The following is a 22,158-nucleotide window of genomic DNA, read 5'->3' as shown; positions in this document are numbered from 1 at the left end:
GATGCGTTTCCCAGAGCCTTCTTAGCCAAGGTATACCATAGCAAAGGGATACGTTATGAAGGGCGGTCTAAACCCATCGTAAGCTGTCCCTTGGCGATGCGCTCCGTTCATCCCGTTATAGTTTTAGCTCGATTAGAGCAAAATTATACTTTTAAAAAGGAGAGTATCTATCCTACCTGCGCGAATTACATCATTAGTGTACACAAAATTCAATGAAATTGAATGATGAATATAATGTAATAATATGTAATAATATAATGAGCCTACAAAACACATCATGGGAATGTTGTTTTTAAAAATGTTATTGAGCCAAACAACATATAGGGACTAGCCTAATATAATCCACTCTGTGAACAACAACATTTTCTTATGTAAAGGGATAATTTGATGACATGGCTTGTCTGGCTGTCTTTATACAATGTCAGATAGCCTACCGACAGATATCCTGGCGAATTGATTAATCCAAGGAGGCCATCTAGATGAATAGCCAAATATCCTCACAGACACTCCAGAATATTGTAGAAAGCCTTCCCAGAACAGTGGAGGCTGTTATAGCTGCACAGGGGGGACCAACTCCATACGGATGCCTATTCATTTAGAATGGGATGTCATGAAAGTTTGTGTAGGTGGCCCAATACTGTTGTCCTTATAGTGTACCTTGCTTCACAGTATTTAGTGATCTTACAAATGCTGTTTGTTATATTGTGTGCCTTCTTCAAAACCTCTACTGTTGTAATGTGGCAAGAAACGACAAATATACAGGATAAAGGGAACTTGTTTAATATTGGTTGGGAAAAAACATGGGCAGGTTTGTTCTTCAGACAAACACACTTTTGTCCTGTAACAGGCTGTCTTTTTCCAGGGTGGGGTTGTTAGACCCATGCCCAACCCCCAACCTGGAGGGCCAGTTGTTGCTTTTCGTCTGGCCTCTACCCTGAACCTGCCCGGCATGGTTGAACCTGCTGGGGGGTGACCCCCCACCAGTATAGCCTTCATGGTCATGGAGGCACACAAGCCTTCCCACCACGACAAGGTAGCAACACGTAGGAAGGATGAGTGGTGTGGTGAGTGTATGTAGTGTGTGTGTGCAGTGTACTGTGGTGGGTGGGCAGTGTGTGGTAAGTCTATGTAGTGTGTGTGGTGAGTTTGTGCAGTGTGTCTCAGGCATACAAAATACACACTTAGCCTACCTGGAGCTGGCAGAATGATGGGCACTGATATGGAGGGCCACACAAACTGTGCCTCCGCTAGGGCCTGCTGCCTGTTCTGCAGGTCCAGCTTCTCACGCTGCACACCCAGCCTCTGCCTCCCCACCTCCAGGAGCTCCTCGCTGCAGTCGCACCTCGCATCTGTGGTGTTCAGCTGCCTCTCACAGGGGGCGGGGGACGTCATGGGGTGTGTGGGGGGTGGGGGGAGAGCGTGTCGACGGGGTGGAGCGATCTGACCACGCTGGGGTCTCCTCTCCAGAGGACTGGGAGGCTTGGGGTGACTGATGCCTTGGGAGGCTGGGAGGCCGATGATCGATAGGGCCTTCTCCTCCTCCGGGGTGAGGGAAGGCACGGTGCTCTGCCTCTCGGCGCACTGCCCCCCGGCTTTTGGCCTGACTGGCGAAGTCCTGCCATTTCTTGCGGATGACTGTCCACTCCCTGGGTGGCCCAGGAGTGGAAGCAGCCATCCGCGCTGCAATGCTCGCCCATGCAGCCTTCTTCAATGGGCTATATGCACAACTCCAGTAGGCTACTTCCTGAAATTAGACATGCTTCTTTATTTCCTGTCTTACACTATTGGATGAAATGATTATTCAGGTGTGCCTGATCATTGTGCTGCAGTGCTGGTAGGACAGGAAATAGAGAAGCATGTCTAATTTCAGGAAGTAGCCTACTGGAGTTGTGCATAGGCCCTACTGGTAGCCGCCAAACAGGACGGCCTTCGGCTGCTCCACCTCGTCCAGCATGATCACTAGTTATTCTTCGGTGAACGCTATAACACGCTTCCTCTTCATATCTGCCATGTCGCTCAATGTGTGCAGTTACCCTTGGTTTTTTATAGGCCACATGTGCCAACACCGGTGCCTGATAGATTCAATTAGTCATTGTATCCACATGAATTCTAATGTGGGAATGCAACTGCCACAGGGGCAATTTATATGGGCATTATACCTTTGTTTGTATGATAACTAAATCAGTGGTCATTTTGCTATCATCATTGCCCATCATCATTAATGTATTTTTTCCTGGCCTTTCAAGACATCCTCGACGGGGCTTCCCTTACCAAAAAAAGTATACTTGAAGTTTATTTTCCCAAGTATACTTAAGTATACCTCAAGTTTATATTTAAGTATACGTTAAGCAGAAGTATACTTGTTTTAAGTATACTACTAGTACACTTATGACTTGAGGTATACTTTAGTATAGTTTAGTGCTTGTGTACTAAAAGTGAACTAAATTGGCCCACTTTTAAGTATACTTAAGTAAACTCCAAGTATACTTTATTCACATACATGGAAATTAGTTGATGTTGTGTAGGCATAAAGATGAAATGATAAACTGTCATTCAGCAATTCCACTATAATTAGCCTACTAATACTACTAATACATCTCCGCACTGGCCTGTGAGCCCCCCGAGCTCGGCGCGTTAGCCGCGAACTTCATGCCGCAACGAGCGATCTCGTCTCTGGGTGGACAGCTGTTCAACTCGCCTGGGACCAGGTCCCCTGGAGCTATTTCGCCTGGCTGCCCATCGCGCTGTTGTGAACAGAATTAATACCACCTACTAGCAAACAAAACATGTTCAGTCACAATTATACTGTTAAAACTAAGATGCATGGATAAAATAATATGCTTTCCAACGGATATATTTGACGAAAGTAGATTAATAAGCAAGACGATTTTCATTGCTAACTCGGAGCGGGGAGATCCTTGAACGCGCGTTTACATTTCACATCTGTTCATGGACTACAAGAACGCGTCATTGATACCTTTGAAAGGTACCAATGACGCGTTTTTCTCAAAGACGGCGCGGTCCTATAGGGCTTCACCTCTTCGAGCAGTCATGGAGTGACCCTATCCAGTTCTGTTAATACATCCATGCTCCCCACTCGCACTCAGTCACCGAGTGCACTCCGTTTTGTAGTCCCCTCACAGCTGAATGTAGTTCCCTTGATTAGGGTGTAGGGTATAAAAACCTTAGGGACGCACTCCCCTCACTCCAGCGGAAACAGGAAACACAAACCACAACGGTTACCATGGTTTTGCGTCAACAGCACTTTGCAGCGGCATCGTTCGTTTCTTCCTTGTTACAGTTTATGAGGATTGCCCTATTAATACATCCATGGGATTGACTGATAGCCTACCTAGGTCCTAAGTGGGAATATCCAAATGAAAATATGGCCAAGGCATTAAATTATATTTATACATCATTTTAAGAACTCGTACCTATTCATTTCCCCTTTACCCTAATTTTTACATTATTATTAGGCTACTAGGTCTATTTTCAATAAAATAGTCATTTTTCCACCGCAGATGCTTCAGCACGATTATTTGTAATGTAGGCTATAGCCTACTTGTTTGTATTTTTGTTTTTATTTGCATCAAAACAAAGCAGGCCTGATTTTGTTTGTCCTGATTTAAAACAAGCCCATTTTATGCTCATTTCATCTTCACTGTTATGAAGCACTTTGGGCTGTGATGAAAGTTGCTATACAGTTTATTAAAACAAGCCCATAAAAACTGCACAAGCTGGCCGTATGAACCTGTCTTTGTCCTCTTGTCATTTTCTGCAAATGTCTGACATTCTAAATTTTGGGGAAGAGTAGTATATAGAAAGTGCACTTACTCAAAAACCTCTATAAATAGGAAACCATACAAACCAGGATTTTGCTGTGATCTCATCTTTTCCAGAGCTGTGTTCACCTGTGGTCTGAAGTATAGGCTAGTTTAGAATGCAGACCATACCACTAATATGACAACCAGAGATTGCACATATTTGTCTCCAGATTCTGTATAAAAGATACACAGGGATTGCCACAATTCTTATTTATTGAAAATAAAATAATATTAAAAACTGAAAATCACCGATCACAATTGAAAATTATTAACCCCCATCAATGGACCCCCATCTTTTTTGGCAGGGGAGGGGGGGTTCAAGTGAGGACGCCCTGGATGTGTCTGGGAAGGACGGTGGATCGGACGTGGATGTGCCTGGGAGGGATGGTTGATCAGACGTGGATGTGTCTGGGAGGGACGGTAGATCGGAGGTGGATGTGCCTGCGAGTGATGGTTGATCAGACGTGGATGTGCCTGGGAGGGACAGTGGATTGGACCTGGATGTGCCCGGGAGGGAAGATGGATCTGGACTGGCCTTGATGGTGGGGTTCGACATGCATGAGGCAATGAGGACAGGTGGAGTCAAAGATGGTTTTGACGCCACTGCCTCATGTATGCCATCATAGAAGCTCCAAGTAGCAGGGGTTTCCTCTCCCTGGTCAGTCCCAGAGCCAGTTGGTGGAGCTCTCAGCTCCTAAAACAAACAGTGGCATGAGATTTTACATGATTAATTAATGTTCTATTAATACATCCATGGGGGGAGTGCATAGGGCGAGGGAAGAGGAGCTGGATTCGAAAAGGGCCATGAACGCGAGCCCAGCATCCCCGAGGCTCGTTCACAGCATGTTTCTCAAATGGGCTCGATACAGGTAGCCTATTGGCGGCCTCAAAAACACAAAAAAACAAATTGAATTAAAAGTTTATATTGATTAGATTTGTCTCTGATGCTGAATGATACCCAGATTTTTTTTTTCCTTTTCTAGCCCTATCTATCATAATCCACAAACCATGGGAAATAAGGGTCTTGGGGCGTCATTTTTTTCCCCAACCAACTTCTGCCATAACCACGCCCCCGCGAGTTTTCATTGGACAACCCTAACCCTAACCCTAACACTATCCCTAACCCTAACCCAATGAAAACTCGCGGGGGCGTGGTTATGCCAGAAGTTTGTTGGTAAAAAAAATCACGCGGTCTTGGGCCGCATGCCGTCACGTGACTTGCAATACCGAGCTTGGCCTGAAAGCCCATGGTGGCTTCAGTGCGCCAAGCTGATCCTGGGGGCTTGGTATGATGCCGTCTATATGACGTTTGGAGGCGATGGACAAACGTCGAATTCTGACGTCTGCCGGGTAAGACCAGGTTGCGTATTGTCACAATAGTGCATGATTGCACTTTTTGTATTTTGTGTTGCCTTCCCTTGAATATGGCTGGTGTAACCGTGTAATTACCCCTCATTAAGTAGGCTACCTACCCAAATACCTAAATAAAACGGCATAAAGTACACATCTCAGTACATTGATGCAGCGCTCTCAAAACCGTGACTGGGGAGACATCTAGTGGAGAAAAGGACGCACTGCTGCTTTCACGCATCACAGCCGTTTCTAGCCATAGAGCAGACCAACCTCAACCCAGGAGTGCGTAAATGTAACTTTACTATCCACAGCTTCACCTAGTGAGATTTTACAAATACATTTCAATGACATTTCAATGATTTCAACCATTGTTTCTTGCCATAGAGCCAGTTTGGCTGGCGCTGCTACAGAAGATAATATAATAACCCCTGTGGGGAAATTTGTGGTTTCAGCAGTGGAAAAAAAGTAGCAGTGGGAAAAGTACAGCGGAATAGATAGAGAATATACATAGATATATACTTAATACATAAAATTAAATTACAAGGAAAATTACAAGACAAGAAAAATGCCTAGATATAGAATATATACATACATACATACATACATACACACACACACACACACACATACAATACATACATATGTAATACATACATACAAACAGTCTGTATAGACGTGTAATAATAATATTCAAATATACATACATAAACACATTTACCACACTCAGGATCACTCAGGCACTGTTATAGAGTCTTATGGCCACTGGCACAAAGGAACGTCTGAACTGCTCCAGCTGTCCAGCTGTTGTCCCATGACAGAGCCAGCCCTCCTCACCAGCTTGTTCAGCTGGTTTGACTCCCCAGACCTGGTGCTGCCTCCCTAGAAGGCCACAGCAAAGAACACTGTACTGGCTACCACAGACTGGTAGAACATCCACAGCAGCCTGCTACACACATCAAAGAGGTCGAACAATAGACTACTTGACACAAACCTCAACCCAGAAGGGGTGTGTAAATGTACCATCACAATTCAATCCACATCTTCACGTAGTGTGATTTTACAAATACAACCCTAACCCCAAATACCTTTACAATGCTCTTGGTGAGTGGCAAAATATTTATATGATATCAATATTTAACATGAACACTGCCAACATTCAAAAGAACACTAAATAAGTAGTTAATTCTCATAATTACAAAAATATATATATTTATAAGCACAGTACAGCCACATCAGGATGATAGAAAACATAAAGGAATTCAAAACTAACAAATTGACACAAATCGAATGATATCGAATCCCGCCTCCTCCTGTCCACATGTCCTTGGGCAAGACACTGAATCCCAAATTGCTCTCAGTGAGCAGGCTAGCACCTTGCATGGCAGCTGCTGCCATTGGTGTGTGAATGTGTGTGTGAATGGGTGAATGAGCCTTTCAGCTCACCTCTCTTTTTGTCACAACAGTGCGGTGAAGTGATTGCAGAACCGCACCTGCTGCTCCGATTCTCCGGCCAAACTTCCGCTGCATAGCCCCCTCACTTGTGAACAAGACCCCCACTTGAACTCCTTCACTTGGACTAAGGACCCATTCCCTACTCAGAGTGGACAATCCACCGCTTTCCTGCTGAGAACCACGGCCTCAGATTTAGAGGTGCTGATTTTCATCCCAGCCGCTTCACACTCGGCTGCGAACCGATCCAGAGAGTGCTGGAGGTCACAGGCCAATGATGACATCAGGACCACATCATCTGCAAACGGCAGTGATGCGATCCCCAGCTCACCGAATGGCAAACCCTGGCTGGAGGTGCAGCTGTTCGTGCACAGTGAGAATAGTAGAGGAGAAAGAACACAGCCTTGTGGGACGCCAGTACTGGTGGACTTTGGGTCGGAGATGATCTTCCCCAGCTTCACACGCTGTGTCCTGTTGGACAGGAAGTCTGTGATCCACCTGCGGGCGGAGTCAGGCACTCATAGCAGGGAGAACCTGTGCTCCAGTGTGGCCAGGAGGATGGTGTTCAAGGCCGAGCTGAAGTCCACAAACAGAACAGGAGGACGTAGTGAAGGGTCATGTTCGCCGCATTATCCAGGACCTGTTGACTCTGTATGCAAACTGCAGGGGGTCCAGGAGTGGGTCTGTGATGCTCTTGAGATGGGCCAGGATGAGGCACTCAAAGACTTTTATGACTACAGAGGTCAGGGCGACAAGTCTGTTGTTGTTTAGGCCTGTGATCTTCGCCTTCTTGGGAACCGGGATGTTGGTGGAGGTCTTGAAGCAGGCTGGTACAGGACTCCAGTAAGGCACTGAAGAGGTCAGTGAACACCAGGGACAACTGGTCAAAGGGGCTGATGTTGATGTGGTCCAGACATAAGCCCTACAACTGTATTTAGGAGTGCACCTAGACAACAGGCTGGAATGGGCAGGACACACTGATGCCATATAAGGAGAGACAGATTTGCTTCCTGTGGATGCTCACGTCCTTAGATGTAACCTACGTAGAGCAATGGTGGACACGTTCTACCAGCCGGGTGCTGCGAGCGCATCTTCTCTGCAGTCGTGTGCTGTGGCAGCAGCCCCGAGGCAGCGGAGGCCAACCAGATGGACAAGCTGACCAGGAGAGGGGCTCTGCCCTGGGGTTCAGCCTCAACTCTGTGACCGTGGTTGCAGAGACAAACGGTGACCACGGCCAAACTGGTGGCCATCATGGGCGTCGGCTTCAGCAAGTGTTTTCAACGAAGCATTTCTGGTTTCTTCAGACTTCAACTCATCCCTCGGTCTACCTGGACCAGTCAGCATGGTGGGTGCTGATGCTCTTAGTTTGAACACTACCAAGTACTACTCTAACTGACTGAGACTCCCAAGAGAAGTGATCGGCTCTGTACTTGACACTGGAATCTTGTATCTCACATCTTTGTTGTGCAACCTAAGGAATCTGTATGATTGTAGTTTGTATATTTGCATTTCTTGTATATTGCACTCCTTAGCACGATGGTACAGCTCATCTGGATACGAGTATCACTAGACATATCTATACAGGTGAATCTCAGAAAATTATAATATTGTTGAAAAAGTCAATTATTTTCTGTAATTTAATTCAAACAGTGAAACTTTTGAATGTATTCTAGATCCATTACACAAAGTAAAATATTTCAAGCCTTTTTTGTTTTAATCTTTATGTTTGTACAGTAGGCCTATGTTCAGTTATACACTCAACACTTGGTCGGGGCTCCTTTTGCACAAATTAATGCGTGGAGCGTGGCAATTGAGCCTTGAAATATTTCACTACTTGTGTAATGAATCTATAATATATATGAAAGTTTACCTTTTTGAATTAAATTCCAGAAAATAATTTACTTTCCACAATATTCTACTTTTCTGAGATGCATAGTCTGGATGCATGTTCTATATTTGACACATGCTGTATGTATATATTCCTTGTTCTTTTTATGCTTATTGCTACCATGTATATTCTGTATTTCCAACCTTTTGCTATTTTGGTTGAAACACCAAATCTCAGGGATCATTAAAGTTCCTATCTACCCATTCTAAAGGCAGGCATAAAGTACAGATCTCAGTACACTGGTGCTACACTGCTGCTTTCACACATCACAGCCGTTTCTAGCCATAGATCAGACCAACCTCAACCCAGGAGTGCGTGAATGTAACTTTACTATCCACAGCTTCACCTAGTTGGATTTTACAAATACATTTCAATGACCAACACCAAAAACGGTTTAAAATGCTCTTTACAAAAAGGGGACAGTGCACAAAAAGGGGACAAAATACTGATGCGATCAACCTATAAACACTAACAGACAACATTCAAGAGACCACTTTTATTTATTCAAGTAAAGTTTACATAAAATTCTCAAAATTACACACAAAAAATATTTACAAACACAGTAATACTGAACACACATGGAGGCATTCAAAACACAAAGGAAACAAGATACCAACTGACCAACATCCATATGACACAGACAGAGCGATTCATTCATACTGAGCAGTCTAGACAAGATGTCAGGGAATAAAAACATGGTCACAGAGGGTGGGTGTGTGTGTGTGTATGTGTGTGCAGGAGCCAAGTTCACTGGCTGGTCTCTGTGCCGGAGGTAATGGCAGTGGGCTGCTTGGTGGAGTTCTCCACCACCCAGGGGTGAAGGAGGACTTCCTGTATGGGTAGGCGATGGAGGGGGTTGTGCTTCAGCAGCTTGTTGATCAGGTCCTGGGCTCCCACACTCACATGAGCCGGGTAACTGAACTCTACCTACGAGACCAGAGATAAAACATTCTGTATTCAGGTCATCTTCAGGCCTGTGTGATTGGCAAAGGACAAAAACGCAGAAGAACAAAGGGGGCGTGGAGCCAGCAGGGGGGTCTGGGGGTAAAGAGCACCTAAGAGGAGCCAGCAGGGGGGTCTGGGGGTAAAGAGCACCTAAGAGGAGCCAGCAGGGGGGTCTGGGGGTAAAGAGCACTAAGAGGAGCCAGCAGGGGGGTCTGGGGGTAAAGAGCACTAAGAGGAGCCAGCAGGGGGGTCTGGGGGTAAAGAGCACCTAAGAGGAGCCAGCAGGGCGGTCTGGGGGTAAAGAGCACCTAAGAGGAAGCAGGAAGAGCTGTCCCACGGGACCTTAATTCAGAAAAAATATGTACGGTAGTCAATGGCGATAAACAAATAATTTCTTGATCTGTTTGAATTGTGCCATGACCACCACATATGTTTGTCAATTTAAAACATAATTTTGCAAGTCAAGAATGTCGCAGTTTGTCGTAATACTGTAAAGCAGTTATTCCAGAACGAGTTTAAAATTATTTAAAGAGGTGAAAATCACTATTAGTCTGGCCATGTTGAGAGCTGCAGCTACGAAAGGAGAGTTAGTCAGTTCTGTAAGAGCTGGCATGCAAGATCCGTTTTACATGGTTTTGGGGAGTGTAAACAAGATACGATAACATGGATAATATGAGCCAACTTGCGAGTTAACAGAGATTAGTAAAATGTATGTTGTAAATTGACAAACGTGTGTGATGGTCATGGCACAATTCAATCGGCATAAAGAAATTATTTTTCTCACGCCGTTCACTACCATTCATATTTTTCTGATTTAAGTTCCCATGGCTGTTCTCTTTTCCTGCTGCCGCTAAGGTCCTCTATGACCCCGGTGGAAAACATTGGGCCTAAAAGCCCACATTTGGTCGCCTCTGGCATTCTATCAGACACTGCACTAGTATCCTTTTTAAATGTTCAAAAGGTACACACCATCATTATTATTGAAATCATTATTTTCTCACTCAATTTCTCTCACATTTTCTGCATTGATAGTGACCCTCTTCATTCAATACAACAATGAAAGTGAAACTTAACACTAGGCTCACGACTAGCCTACAGCAGCAGAATGTGTAGCCTAGTGTTTTTACAAGAATAAGTTGCACTGAAAGCTTCACTTCACATTATTGCCACAAGCTTTCCATCCATTCCAAAGTCCCCACATGCATTGAGCTAAATTTAACATCAGACTAGTCCTCTCAGAAAGCAAATAAGACTTGGTTAAGATTACTACATAATACTAAATATTCAGCTTAAGTAAACTGATAGCTTCACATGCCGTTTTCTTCACATTGGTCGTGTGGTGGTCATCATTACGTTAAATCCATTAATTGATTATGAATAGCGTCTAGCTTGTTAAGCAGGTGGGCAGTCGGCTAATTTAGGCTCAGCTGTTTGCCGCTGTATGAGACTTACTTCACAACAGAGACAAAAAAAAAAAGTTATAGTTTGGCAACTGAGGCTTAGGGGGCAAACAATACACTCGTTTCGTTTATGTGCGACCTGGCTGGTTAGCTGTCATCACTCGGGCACTCTGGAAGGGGAAAGGGCAGTGGAGGAGTAGCGCGCCTCCGTTTGTGTCCGCTTTTCGCGTTTACCGTTGACAAAGGAAGAGAGGGAGGGGAGGGGCACGGGTGTGTGCGGGGGGGGGGCTGGCAAAATTACAACGCATTATTATTAGATCATTATATTATCATATTATTAGATTATCAATCGAGAATTGATCGATGTCACCATGGGCCACATACAGTAGGCCTATACTGTAAAAAAAAAAAAAAAAAAAAGTTTAAAAAAAATGGGCAAAAAAGGGCACTTGCTTTGTCCAGAGGGCAAAGGGCAGGTGCTCTAGCACCACCTCATGTCTATCTGTGCACATCCCTGCAGGCATGTCATTTGGCTGAAACAGCATCCACTAATAGAACGGTTGGGAGTTGGAGCTGATCTTCCAATCTACGGCCGATACAGATACATTAAAAAAACAAACGACTTCTCCTCTTAGAGTGGTCTTACCCATATTATTGTATTGATATGATGACACCGTCTTCGCTTGCATATTTTTGGATTAAGGTTGCCCATTATTATCACTTATTAACTGATGAATAGGCCCTCCAAATATTATTCTGTATATATCAGATTCAGTAGACTTCATACTTTAGTATACAGTATACCATTCGGACAAATGCCGAGTAAAAAAAAAAAAAATTGTGTTTTTTGTTGTGTAATTGTTTCCCGTGACTTTTATTTTGGAATTCCTTGAAAGAAAGCTACTGGACATAAGTTTCGTTTCTGCTTGAGGGGCAACTAGTAGTGTCCTCTATCCTAATTTTAAACCGCAAAAATATCCAAACTACAGCTGATCAGAGATTTCGTTAACAAGTGATTAGCAGCAGCAGCTTTGGAGATATTTGGGCTGTATGAAAAAACGCTGTATGAGGAGATCCTGGGAAAAAAACTTGCGCAATTGGAATGGATGTTGGACGCTGTTGACATGACGTTATTCAACTGGAGATCTAGCAACGTTACATCCAACAACAGGATCTGTATTTATACCCTCGTCTGCTGTGGTTAGTCACCATTTCACGTTCTGAATAGACGCACCACTCTAACATTTAGCTTGTAGCATCCAAGTTTGTACTTATATCTATGCCAAGCTAACCAGTTGGTATTATCCAATAAGGTTTATTCTAGCCTGAACATCAAACGCAGTCTGACGGGGAGTTTTCCAAAAAAGGGGGGGGTGAGGGGAGAGTGACACTCACTCTCCCCTCACCCCCCCCTTTTTTGGAAAACTCCCCGGATCTGGATCTGCACGATTCATATGAATGACCCAATTGACAAAAAAAACAGCGATTGTAGCCGAAAGGCGACTAGTTTGCAGGTATGAATCTACTGAGGAGACAATGCAGCATCTTTTCTGGAGAACGCCAAAAGACAGTAGTCCAACTCTGTTAAACTCGTCTGCTCCTTCCTTCGCTCCTTCCCTCCCTCCCTTCATTCCTTCCTTACCCGGGATATCTTGCGGTAGGTCTCCTTGTGGGTCTTGGTCTCGAAGGGCGGTCGACCAACCAGGAACTCGTAGCACAGCACACCCAGACTCCACAGGTCGACCTTCTCGTCGTGGCTCCGCCCCTCGATCATCTCCGGAGGCAGGTAGTCCAGGGTCCCACACAGGGTCGTCCTCCTGGACGGACACGGGCAGACGCAGACAGACGACCGTTGGTCAGTGCGTGGAGTTTTGAGTGGAACGAGCAAAACAGTCAGTGCAAGAACGTGCACTAAAATAATCATCTTGTAGTGGGGAAGAACAAAAATTAGCCCCTACAGAATACACACCACGACACTATTCGCTCATGACACTCCATTCCCCTAGAATGCACCATGACACTCCATTCCCCCAGAATACACCATGGCTGCATTCCGAATCGCATACTACCCCACTATATAGTATGCCAAAACAGAATGTAGGATGTCCCAATACATAGTATGCCACATGCAGTATGGCAAAAATACCAGGATGTCCTACTACATCCGGTTGCATTTTGCAGTATACAAGGCAGCAGGCTTTTCTAGCTATTCTGACCCACAATCCTGTGTGCAGCAGAAATGTGCGTCACATGTGCGAGTCGTGACAGCTGTAGACGAATGTCGCGTTATGGACAGCGACGGATGTAGGCAAATTTCAAGACGCAATGTTATGACAAGGTAGTATGTCCCAATTGGATGCCTACTGCTTGCAAAGTACATACTTTCTAAGGGCAGCTGTAGTATGTACTGGTAGTAAGTAGAAGTATGCGATTCGGAACACAGCCCATGACACTCCATTCCCCCAGAATGCACCATGACACTATTCCCTCAGAGTTGAATTCCCTCTCTAACCGAGTGAAACTGGGTTCTCGTGAGGCCCAGAGTAGGTAGCGAGTTGTTGGTTAAGCTCACTCCCCCTAAACACCATGTGCCGGCGCCAATGAAGAGCTAGTACACTACTTACATACTACTCATCTCCGCAGGTGCACACTGGGTAGGGCTGAGGGACACCATGTAGAACAGAGCCTGCAGTTCTTCAGCCTGGCGGCCCATGCTTAATTAAATGGCTCCGCCCACTGTTCCGCCTGGCTACGCCCACAGCAAACGACAGCGCAGCCGCCATGACACCCAGGAGGGGTCGCCAGACTAACAGTTCCTGGTCAAGGTGCCAACACTGTTTGTGTGTGTGTGTACCTGGAGGAGGGCGTGTGCACAGACCAGCCGAAGTCTGCGATCTTCAGCTCCCCGTTGGCCCCCAGCAGCAGGTTCTCGGGCTTGATGTCCCGGTGGATCACCTTCTTGGAGTGGCAGTAGTTGAGCGCGTCCGCTAGCTCCATGATGTACTGGAAAACAAAACGGTCGCAGCAACATATTAGAAATGGGAAAACGCTTCCTCAGGGGAGGGCGGTTACACGGTAGAGGTCGACAGAAAAACACAGCAATAGAGCTCCTTCCTTTACAATGTGGCAGGCGACAAAGTAGTCAATCTGCCAGTACGGATTCTCGCCAATGACGAAATTCACAACAGATTCTAACGCTGCGTCGAGGCCCGTGAGCAAATACAGCAGTTTACAGCTACGTGTTTTGACGTCATATCCCTGATCATCTTTCATGCCATGAAAAAGTTATTCAGACAGATGACTGACTGTTCAATCAATCAATCAAAGCTTTATTTGTATAGCGCATTTCATACCCAGAGGCAACACAATGCGCTTGACTGTTATTCAGACAGTAAGTAAATAGGCTCCTGTCCTATGGGCTACTGGCCATCTTCTAATTCCTTAGAGTGAACCAGCTTGAAGTACACACCCTGGACATGACGGTAACATGTCGCAGGGACTTACCCCCAGTCTTTGTTATGACCCGGCCGGGGTTTGAACCCCCAACCTGAGGGCGGAAATTCTAACCAAAAGGCCACTGAGCTGGTCATTTCCTCATGTTGACTGAATGTTAGACGGACGCGGCCTCACCGTGGCACTGGTCTGCTCGTTGAAGCTCCCGCTGCGCTGCAGCTCGCTGTACAGCTCCCCCTTGGGGGCGAACTCCAGGATGAGGTACACGCGCGACGTGTCATGGAAGTAGCCGTACAGACGCAGGATGTTAGGGTGCCTGGGGGGGAGAGAAAGAGACAGGGGGTGGCAGAGAGAAGGAAATCTATCATCAAAACAAAAAGGGCTGCTTAGCATTGATGCTGTGATAATACTGATGCCAACTACATACCACTGGACTAATCTAAAAGGATGAGGATTAAATGCCTTTATTTTACCAGAGCTTCCAGACGACTGCTGTGTTCGAGAGTGAGAGAGAGAGCATGTACCTGAGGTGAGACTGGATCTCCACCTCCCTCCTCAGTTGGTGCTCCACACCAGCCTTCTCCAGCTGTTTCTTGAAGAGCACCTTGAGGGCCAAGATGAACTTGTACTGGCGTTCCCTGGCCAGGTACACATTGCCAAATTTCCCCTTCCCCAGAGGCCGGCCGATGTCAAAGTTGTCTAGCGCCCATCCTTTCCTTTAAAAACAGTCAAATTTAGAATATTTTAGTGCTGCTGTGCTACATCTCGAGTCAAACAAATTTTATGGTACAAGCAGATTTCCCCTTTCTTCTCTCAACACACTTACTTTGAGGTGGCATCCGATGGGGCATCCTTTACAGGTTTTGAAGGACCCGTTACTTGGGTTAACTCTGAATCGGGCTTGGGACCGGTGGTCTTGGCCTGGCTCTGGGGCGGAGTCTGCTGCTGCTTCTGGGCAGGGGTGGTCTTGGTCTGGCTCTGGGGCTGAGTCTGGGGGCGCTGTTGGGCCTGTGTGGGGTTGACATTCTGGCTGCCATGGGGACGCATGCTCTTGGGTGCAGAGGTCGGGGTTTGCGTCACCGGCCCAGACCTCCGCTGTTGGCTCACGGGAACTCGCTGTGGGCCGTTGCACAAACCCAGCGCCCGTGGCGCCTGGGCCGGCGTCAACACCGGCTTGCGGTTGGTCTGAGATACGGGAACTCTCTTCGGACCATCATTACTCTGCTGGAAACAGCCACAGATAAGTATTGGTCATTTGTGACATAAAATAAGGGGAGCAGCCTCGTCTAAGAACATAAGGTGCTCAGTCTAAGTAAAACAGTCATTCAGAGACAGTCTCTCATAGTGACCGAGAATTCTATTGAAATGGTCTACAAAAATAATCCTAGCTAGCTAGTCTTCTCAAGTTCTCGCTTCCTGAGTTGCAGGCAGGACTATAGGCCAGTATTTTGTCCCCCAGCATCTCGTTTCAAACATTAGCTCAAATATTTAGTTTCACTTCTATCCACTCACGCCAGTAGGCCCAACTACAAGAACGTGATAACGTTAGCTATTATAAGTTCTCAAAAGACAGCTAGCTATAAACTACCACTGTAGATTCACTACCAGTTAGTTGGCTAGCTAGTGAGCTAGCTAGCTAGATACAACTTACCTTCAAGTCAGGCCTTTGATTTTTGTTGTCCGTTGCCAACTTGACTCTAGAAGAATCCATATTCTGAAAGAGAGAAGTGTGGTTACCATTAACGTTCAACATAAAAAACGTACGATAGATTTGGATGTTAGCCTGAGATAAGACCATATCTTGCCTTGGCATTGAAATTGTGGCAGAGCAATCATACTATGTATATCACTTGTTACGTGTAACCAGGGGTGAAAATTAACTTTTTGGCTCACGGTGAGTCACCTGCCAAGGAGACTGTAGATGAAAAAAGTCTACCAGCCAAGTATATCTTTTTTTCAGATAGCCTTCCGAAATCTAGTCGCCAATTGGAAATGTTACCTGCATGTGGCCGGTGGCAGGTGTTAATTTTCAGCCCTGCGTGTAACTTAAACCGGGGGCTTTTTCAATCCCCCTCCTCCCATGGTTGAGTCGAGCACAGGGTGGGTCGCCAGTACTAGCAGCGCCCCTCGGTGCTATGAGCGAGTGTTGGGGTAAAGTGCCTTGCTGAAAGTTAAGATTAGAGCAAAAGCAAGGCACTTCCTAATGTAGGAATTCACTCGGCAGCCCTCCAGACACCAAGACGGCACTTTCTCAAGCCTGCCTTGTCTGACGTTCATTCAGGACGAATATAGTTAGCTAGCTAGCTAACGTTAGCTAGATACGCCATGCTACCACTAACTAGATTAATATCTGATAATAATGACACTTACCAGTAGTTTGCAGCAGCTCAAGCACCCTCACTATTGCCCCACGCAATAAATAAATGTAAAAATCCAGGTAACTAAGCTAACCTAGCTTGCTAGCTAACAAAAGACGGTGGATGGTAAGCTAGCATTAGCTAGCTAGCAAGCAACACACGGAAACTAGTCCCGTCTTGCCTCGAGATTGATTATTTTGTTTGAAAAATGTTCTTGGAATAATCTTCCAAGCAAAAGCTAGCTAACTTTACCAAAGCATACATACGCCCACTTACCTTAACCTAGCTCGCTGGATCTGGCTAGAAAGTTACCATCAGTAGCTGTTTGATTTCAAATATCCTTTTAAAAGTCATTGCAGTGTGTGGTTGGCTGATGGGTAGTCCTCTCTTCACTCACTATTGGTTAATACGGAATTATAACCCTGACGTCACCTAGGATTCTTCTTCTTCTTCTGTGGGGCTTAACGGCGGTTGGCATCCTAAAAGTTGCATTACCGCCATCTACTGGAGCTAAAAACCTCTACAGAATCCGGTCCCTCAGACTCTCCCCATCAGGCCGGTTTCTTTTAGAAACCCCACCAAATACTTCCTGCCTCGCCCACCACTACCACACTGCAGTATTCCCTGAGCCCACCAGCCCAGTCCTACCCATTCCCTCCATCATAACCGTCCTCTCAGATACATATTTCCTACAGTGCACAAGTACATGACCCACAGTTTCTGGAACCAGACACACCCCACAGTTTCCAGTAGGATGTTTCCCAATAACGTGCAGAGTCCCATTCAAATTACTGTGGCCTATACGCAGCCTGGTCAGCACCACCTCCTCAGCACCACCTCCTCTCTCCGGTTCCCCCCTCTACATCTCTCACCACCCACTCTACGTTGTATGGCATAGAGGTGCCTCCCCCTCGTCTCCCGATCCCACAGCTGCTGCCACTCTTCATTGACCTTCCTCCACACAACACTCTTCCCCTCAGCCTTAGATAACTCAATAGCTGTGTCAATGTGTTCCCTCTGAACTGCAGCTTGTCCACTCTGTCATTCCCCAGAATGCCCACATGCGCAGGAACCCACAGGAAGGAAACCACCGTACCCAATTTCCGCACTCGGGAATGCCCCTCCATAATTTCGGACAGCAGGTCCTGGCGAGTACTGGACGTACCTAACTGAATGCTGCATAACCCAGCAGCAGAGTCACTGCAGATCAGAGCCCTAGGAGGCCGGGCCCGCTCAACCCACTCCAACGCCAGCCAAATGGCATACAACTCAACCGTAAAAACACTCAAGAACATAGACGTCCGTTGACCTATAGAAACCTCCTGATTAGGGACTACAACTGCAGAACCTGTGTGTCCAGACAGCAGGTCTTTGGAAACATCAGTAAACACCTGCACACACTCAGCATATTTACTGTCAGTATACCTATAAAACTCAGACACCAAATCTGCATTGGCATGCCTTGCTTTAACCCGCAACAATGTGAAGTCCACCTCCATTGGTTCCAGAACCCACACAGGAGTCGCTGGCCACACCACCGTCGGGCAGAACTCCAGCCCATACACCCCCAGGTCCCTCGCTGCTGCATCTCCCGTCCAGCCAAAACTAGCCTCACCAGTGCCCCCCCTTTCCCAGCAGGCCTGTAACACCTATTTGGTGGGATGCTTGTCTCCATGCCCCCTCAGATTCACCCAGTAGTTGACTTTGAGCTGCTTCCTCCGTAACTCCAGCGGCATCTCGCCTGCCTCGACTTGTATGGCACACACAGGAGACGTCCTTGCTGCCCCTATACACAATCTGAGAGCCCGGGCCTGGATCACATCCAACCTCCCTAACACTGTTCTCGCCGCAGAGCCATATACCACTCTCCCATAATCCAGCCGTGACCTAATCAGAGCAACATAAATATATTTCAAGGAGGCCACATCGGCTCCCCAATACAAACCTACAAGGCACCTCATCACATTCAAAACTTTCTTGCACTTATCTACTAAAAGAGTAACGTGGCTCCTCCATGTCAATCCCGGATCAAACTGAACCCCCAAGAATCGAATAGATTCCACCCTCTCCAGAGCACGCCCATAGAGCTTAACCACCGCATCTCCCCCAATCCTCTTTCGTGTAAAGAACATGACTTTGGACTTTTCGACAGAAAATGTAAAACCCCATGCCTCCCCCCACATCTCAACTTGATGTACACTGTCCTGCAGTTTATGCACTACATGGTTCACATTCCTCCCCCGTTTCCACAAAGCCCCACCATCCGCAAACAATGATCTGCCCACATCCATCGCCAAACCATCAAAGATATCATTAATCATAATAGTGAACAAAATTGGACTAATCACACTCCCCTGCGGTGTCCGAGCCTACCTTCACCTGAATGGTTCTCCCATCTAAAAAGTCCATCACCCAATTAAAGACCCTCCCCCCAATCCCCATGGCATGCAACTTTATCAGCAACCCCTCCCTCCACAGCATGTCATACGCTTTTTCGACATCAAAGAAAATTGCAGATACAGTTTCTCTATTAACTTGCGCTTTCCTCACCTCATCCTCTAAACACACCACTGAATCTAATGTACCCCTCTCCTTCCTAAGCCCACTCTGACACCCTGCAAATATCTCCTGTCTCTCTAACCAATACATCAGTCGTTCATTCACCATCCATTCCATCAGTTTACATATGTGCGAAGTTGGCCTATAGTTCGTCGGTATGCTAGCATCTTTCCCAGGCTTTCCAATAGGAACAATAACCGCCTCTTTCCAACTAACAGGTAGACTACCTTCCTCCCACACCGTATTATACAGCAACAACAATTTGTTCAAACCACCGGTACTTAAGTGTCATCACATAGCATATGTCATGTCATGTAGGATTTTTTTTTTTGTCATCTTTTCTAGGATTTGTGCACAAGGCAAGAAGACTTCCGTTTATTATAAGGTACCCCTGTGTTTTGTTTTATATTTCATGTCCTATGTAATTGTATACATGTATTGTTAATTTATGTATACGTATGGGCTATTGTTGCAGAATTTCTGTATAACTTGAATTTCAATTAAAAAAAAATATATAATAATAAAAGTACTTCTCTAAAAATATCATATATATATAAAATCTATAAAAGCCTTTGGGCCAGTCTCTTGTCAAAAATAAAAATATAGTTAATACTTTCTTTTATTTGAAATATGTTTAAATATGTACTTATTTGTATCATAGTCTGCGTAAATTTGTTGTCGTTTGAAGCTAACAGTGAATCAATAAACGACAATTACTACTACTACTACAAGGCAAAGCAAGGCAAGTTTATTTGTATAGCACATTTCAGCAACAAGGCAATTCAAAGTGCTTTACATGAGACATTAAAAGCATCAAGACAAAGTGCAACACATAAAATGTCATATAAAACGAAATGCAAAAAAAGGACACTCTTTTCTTCATCACATATACTGAAACCTTCTCTCTCTCCACTCACTTACGTACATTCTTTCTGAGCAAGGGACCACATCAGCTGTCAGTGGCCTACTGTTGTGTCACTAGGCACACCTTGCACCAAAAATCCAACTTTTCCATTTACAACATACATTTGTCTTTCTCTTCCTCCCTCAAGTCGTTCTACTAACATTTTTACATTTAAAACAAAATGTAGGAAAAATAAAATACAAGAATAAAAGTAACAGTGCAGTTTATGAATAAATAATTATTTGATTTAATAAAAAGCAGCGGCAAAAAGAAACGTCTTCAGAGTTGCAGCAGACTTGCAGTTTTCTGGAAGTTTGTTCCAGATATGTGGAGCATAAAAACTGAACGCTGCTTCTCCATGTTCTCCTCCTCCTCCTCCTCCTCCTCCTCCTCCTCCTACTACTACTGCTACTTGGCAATGCAAGTTTTGAGCATTCAAAGCATCAAATTGATTTAATGTTGGCATATAATTAGTTCTGAAACATATTTCCACGTTTGAGTCCACTAAAAGTTTGATTCTAAATTGAAGTTCTCAATGTAGTGCAACAAGTTGACAATTCTGTCTGATATCAGGACAACTCAACTGGGATGTGATGGACAACAACTGTCAAATACAACAGTAGATGGCGCTGTGCTACCATTTCAGATGCCAGCTGTCACATGACTAGCAACGTTTTTTTTTTCTTTCTTTATTATACTCTTCTGCCATTGGAGTCTAGAGCAGCCCATAGAACTGTATGGTAGAAAGTTATGAAATTTGGCACACTGATTCGGGACAGTCCCATGACCCCTCTTACCAAGACCCATGTCCTCAGCTCCTACACTCTAGCGCCACCAACATGTCAAAGTTGGCAATGCATTTATGCACGCCACTTTTGACCCGTAAGTCCAATTTTCAAAATCAAGGTGCCATATGATTCCTTGGCTCAAGCCAAGCTCAAGCAAATTGGATTGTCTGCCATTTTGGATTTAGTGAAAAACACTTAAAATGCTACTCCTCCTATAGATTTTCACCAATCTGCAAAAAAATTAATACACATAATCTGGAGACCAATGTCTACAAAGGATTGATTTGAATTGTTGATATTCCAATGCGTTTGCTTGTGACAGCCAATTGAATTTGGCGACAAAGCCTCCAAACAGGAATTTAAGACATATCGCATCAATGCTTTAATGTATCAAAAGCACATTTAGCAGACTGGTTAGGGACCCTCCCGTGACCTCTGTAACCAAGTCACATGTTGACAAGTTGAGCACTCTAGCGCCACCAATGTGTCAAAGTTGGAGTCACGTTTATGCTTGTAACTTTTGAACCGTTTGTTCGATTTTAATGATTCAGGGATCATTGGATTCCTTGCGCCAAGCCGAGTTCAAAACATACCATGGTTTCATTATTTTTCATTCTCTTGATTGCAGAATGCAAGTTACACTTTTGGTGTTCTGCACAATTTCACAGATTTTAGAGTGGGGAGAGACGCACTAAGGAAAAATGTCACACATTTTCTAAACTGCCACCCCTCTTCCAATTTGCACAGCGTATACACATATTATATATAAAAATGTTCACATGACTCTTGGGATTTGTAAAATCCAAAAAGCTAAGCTCTCTGATGTATAATTTTTTGCCGTGTGACAGTTTGAATGATGACTCCCCCCCTCCATTGAAACCAATGGAGCCGTGCTCTAACTTGAAGCAAATGACTGAATCAATGTTGTGTTTCTAACTCGTCACCTCTCCTACACTTTTGAAGACAGAAGGACATATTATACCTCGAAATGTTTGTGTGATTGTCTGGATTCTATAGAAGTAAATAGTTACACTCTGCTATGTACTTTTCGCCATGTGCCAATTTAAATGACGACACCCCCCCTCTCACTCAATCGAGAGGAAGCAACGGCTGACATGCCTTGTGGACTAGGGAGATTCTCCTTTGCAAGATCAGGCGTAGCACAGTGGATAGCAAGTCGGCCTTGCAAGCAGCAGGTACTGAGTTTAAATCTCGTTCAACCCCATGCCAGATTTTCC

General features: G+C 45.2%; 1 protein-coding gene across 1 annotated transcript; it reads right to left on the bottom strand.

The window, feature by feature from the left end:
- Positions 1-9,261: 9,261 nt before the first annotated feature.
- Positions 9,262-15,502, bottom strand: aurka (aurora kinase A; the record flags this gene model as incomplete). The annotated part of the gene is made up of 6 exons (XM_084440724.1): positions 15,139-15,502; positions 14,837-15,028; positions 14,490-14,628; positions 13,714-13,862; positions 12,502-12,676; positions 9,262-9,441 (listed from the first exon to the last, which is right to left on the bottom strand). Exons 1-6 carry the CDS (start codon positions 15,357-15,359, stop codon positions 9,262-9,264), a joined length of 1,056 nt encoding a protein of 351 aa, XP_084296850.1. The 5' UTR covers positions 15,360-15,502.
- Between the last annotated feature and the right edge of the window lie 6,656 nt (positions 15,503-22,158).

Source organism: Borostomias antarcticus, assembly GCF_949987555.1.
Source record: "Borostomias antarcticus genome assembly, chromosome: 7".
NCBI classification, from domain to species: Eukaryota; Metazoa; Chordata; class Actinopteri; order Stomiiformes; family Stomiidae; genus Borostomias; species Borostomias antarcticus.
This window is presented reverse-complemented; position numbering and strand designations above follow the sequence as displayed.